This window comes from Myotis brandtii, unplaced genomic scaffold, assembly GCF_000412655.1.
Source record: "Myotis brandtii unplaced genomic scaffold, ASM41265v1 scaffold410, whole genome shotgun sequence".
Taxonomy (NCBI): Eukaryota; Metazoa; Chordata; class Mammalia; order Chiroptera; family Vespertilionidae; genus Myotis; species Myotis brandtii.
The window spans coordinates 1,925,026-1,926,616 of NW_005365764.1; the positions used below are offsets into that span (position 1 = coordinate 1,925,026).

A 1,591-nucleotide genomic window follows, 5' to 3' on the forward strand; every position below is an offset into this window, starting at 1 on the left:
TTCCCCTCTCCTCTCTGATCTCTCCCCTGTCCTAGCTCTTTGTCTCTGTTTCCTTCCTTCCCCTCACCCTCTGTTCCCCACTTTCTCTGGGCTAACGGCAGCCCCCTCTCTACCCGGCAGCCCCCTCTCTACCCGGACAGACTGTCTAATTGAAATGAAGCACTCCAGAGAATGTTAATAGGAAAGGCAGCATTAATTAGCCAGCTCTGGCATAATTAGCTTCCTTCTCTCACTGCCTGACATCTAACCGGATAATGAGTCTCTCTCCATCCAAACAGAGGGCAGGCAGGACAAGGGGGACAGGCCCTGCCCAGGGATGCCAGGAGGCCTCCTTGCCTTCAGGCCACCCGGCTGGAGTCCTTAAGCTGCCCAGCCCTGCCCTCTCCTGCCAGGCCCCCTCCCCCACCCCCCTGCTGCTTGTTCCCAAGTCATCGGGAGACAGATGCCTGGCCCCTGCCTGTGCCCAAAGGTTTGCTGTTGCTGGAGCTGCATGTTAAGTGGTCTGAGCCTGACAAACAGTGGCTGCAGCTGCAGCGAGCGTCCCACAGACGGGCGGGGAGGTGTTGAGAGGAGTTCTTGAGGAGAGCCGTGGCCCGCATCTAGCCCCGGCACAGCTGCATGGGCAATGGCCGGGCACCTTACACTCCCCAAGGGGGGTGGGGGGAGAAAAAAAAATCTGTTTATGTGACAGAAAATAACTAATGTACTACACAGGCTGCAGAGCGTTCCACCCTGCCCCTACCCTCCAATCGTGTGAGGCAGGAATGGCCATCTCTCTTTTACGAAGACTCTGAGGTTCAGAGAGGTTCACTGTCTTGCCAATGTTCACACTGCCAGGACCCAAACCAGGGTCCATCTTGTTCCAAAGATCAAGTTCTTTCCCTCTCCCTTCATACTTCTAGAAGGTACTTTATAGTTGCTCAATATATGTTTTGTGCACATGTGGTTGAGTTCAGTTCCACTGAACTGAACTGCTTGATGCAATTCCATTGCGGTATTTGTTCTTGTCTATGATCGGGCAGGGTTAATGCCCAGGCCTGGGCGACTGCAGCCGGGGCCCCCTCCTCCCCCTCTCTCCAGCCTGCTGACCCTCTCCCTCCTCTGTAGGCTATGGACTCAGAGGATGACCCGTTGTTGCAGGATGTGTGGCTAGAGGAGGAGCCGGAAGACGAGGAAGCAACGGGTGAGGCCTTTAGGAGAGCCCAGAAGCCGGGGCCCCAAGCTGGGGCAGAGGGACAGTGTTGCTGGCGCGGCTGGACCTTGCCCTCCCGGCCCCCGGCCTCCGGCTTCTGGAGCACCTTGGGCTGGGCCTTCACCAACCCGTGCTGCGCGGGGCTGGTGCTCTTCCTGGGCTGCAGCATCCCCATGGCCCTGTCGGCCTTCATGTTCCTCTACTACCCGCCGCTGGACATCGACATCTCCTACAACGCCTTTGAGATCCGAAACCACGAGGCCTCCCAGCGTTTCGACGCTCTCGCTCTGGCGCTTAAGTCCCAGTTTGGCTCCTGGGGGCGAAACCGGCGCGACTTGGCGGACTTCACCTCCGAGACGCTCCAGCGCCTCATCTCCGAGCAGCTGCAGCAGCTGCACC

At 58.3% G+C, this 1,591-nt stretch overlaps 1 protein-coding gene across 1 annotated transcript in view; it reads left to right on the forward strand.

Annotated features, from left to right (window-relative positions):
• The first annotated feature begins 1,087 nt into the window (after window positions 1-1,087).
• The window catches only part of PTCHD2 (patched domain containing 2), a 25,948-nt gene continuing 25,444 nt past the window's right edge, over window positions 1,088-1,591 (forward strand). The window contains exon 1 of the mRNA XM_005873434.2: window positions 1,088-1,590. Within this exon, the coding sequence (XP_005873496.1) occupies window positions 1,111-1,590 (480 nt within the window). The 5' untranslated portion in view covers window positions 1,088-1,110. The remainder of the gene's footprint in view (window position 1,591) is intronic.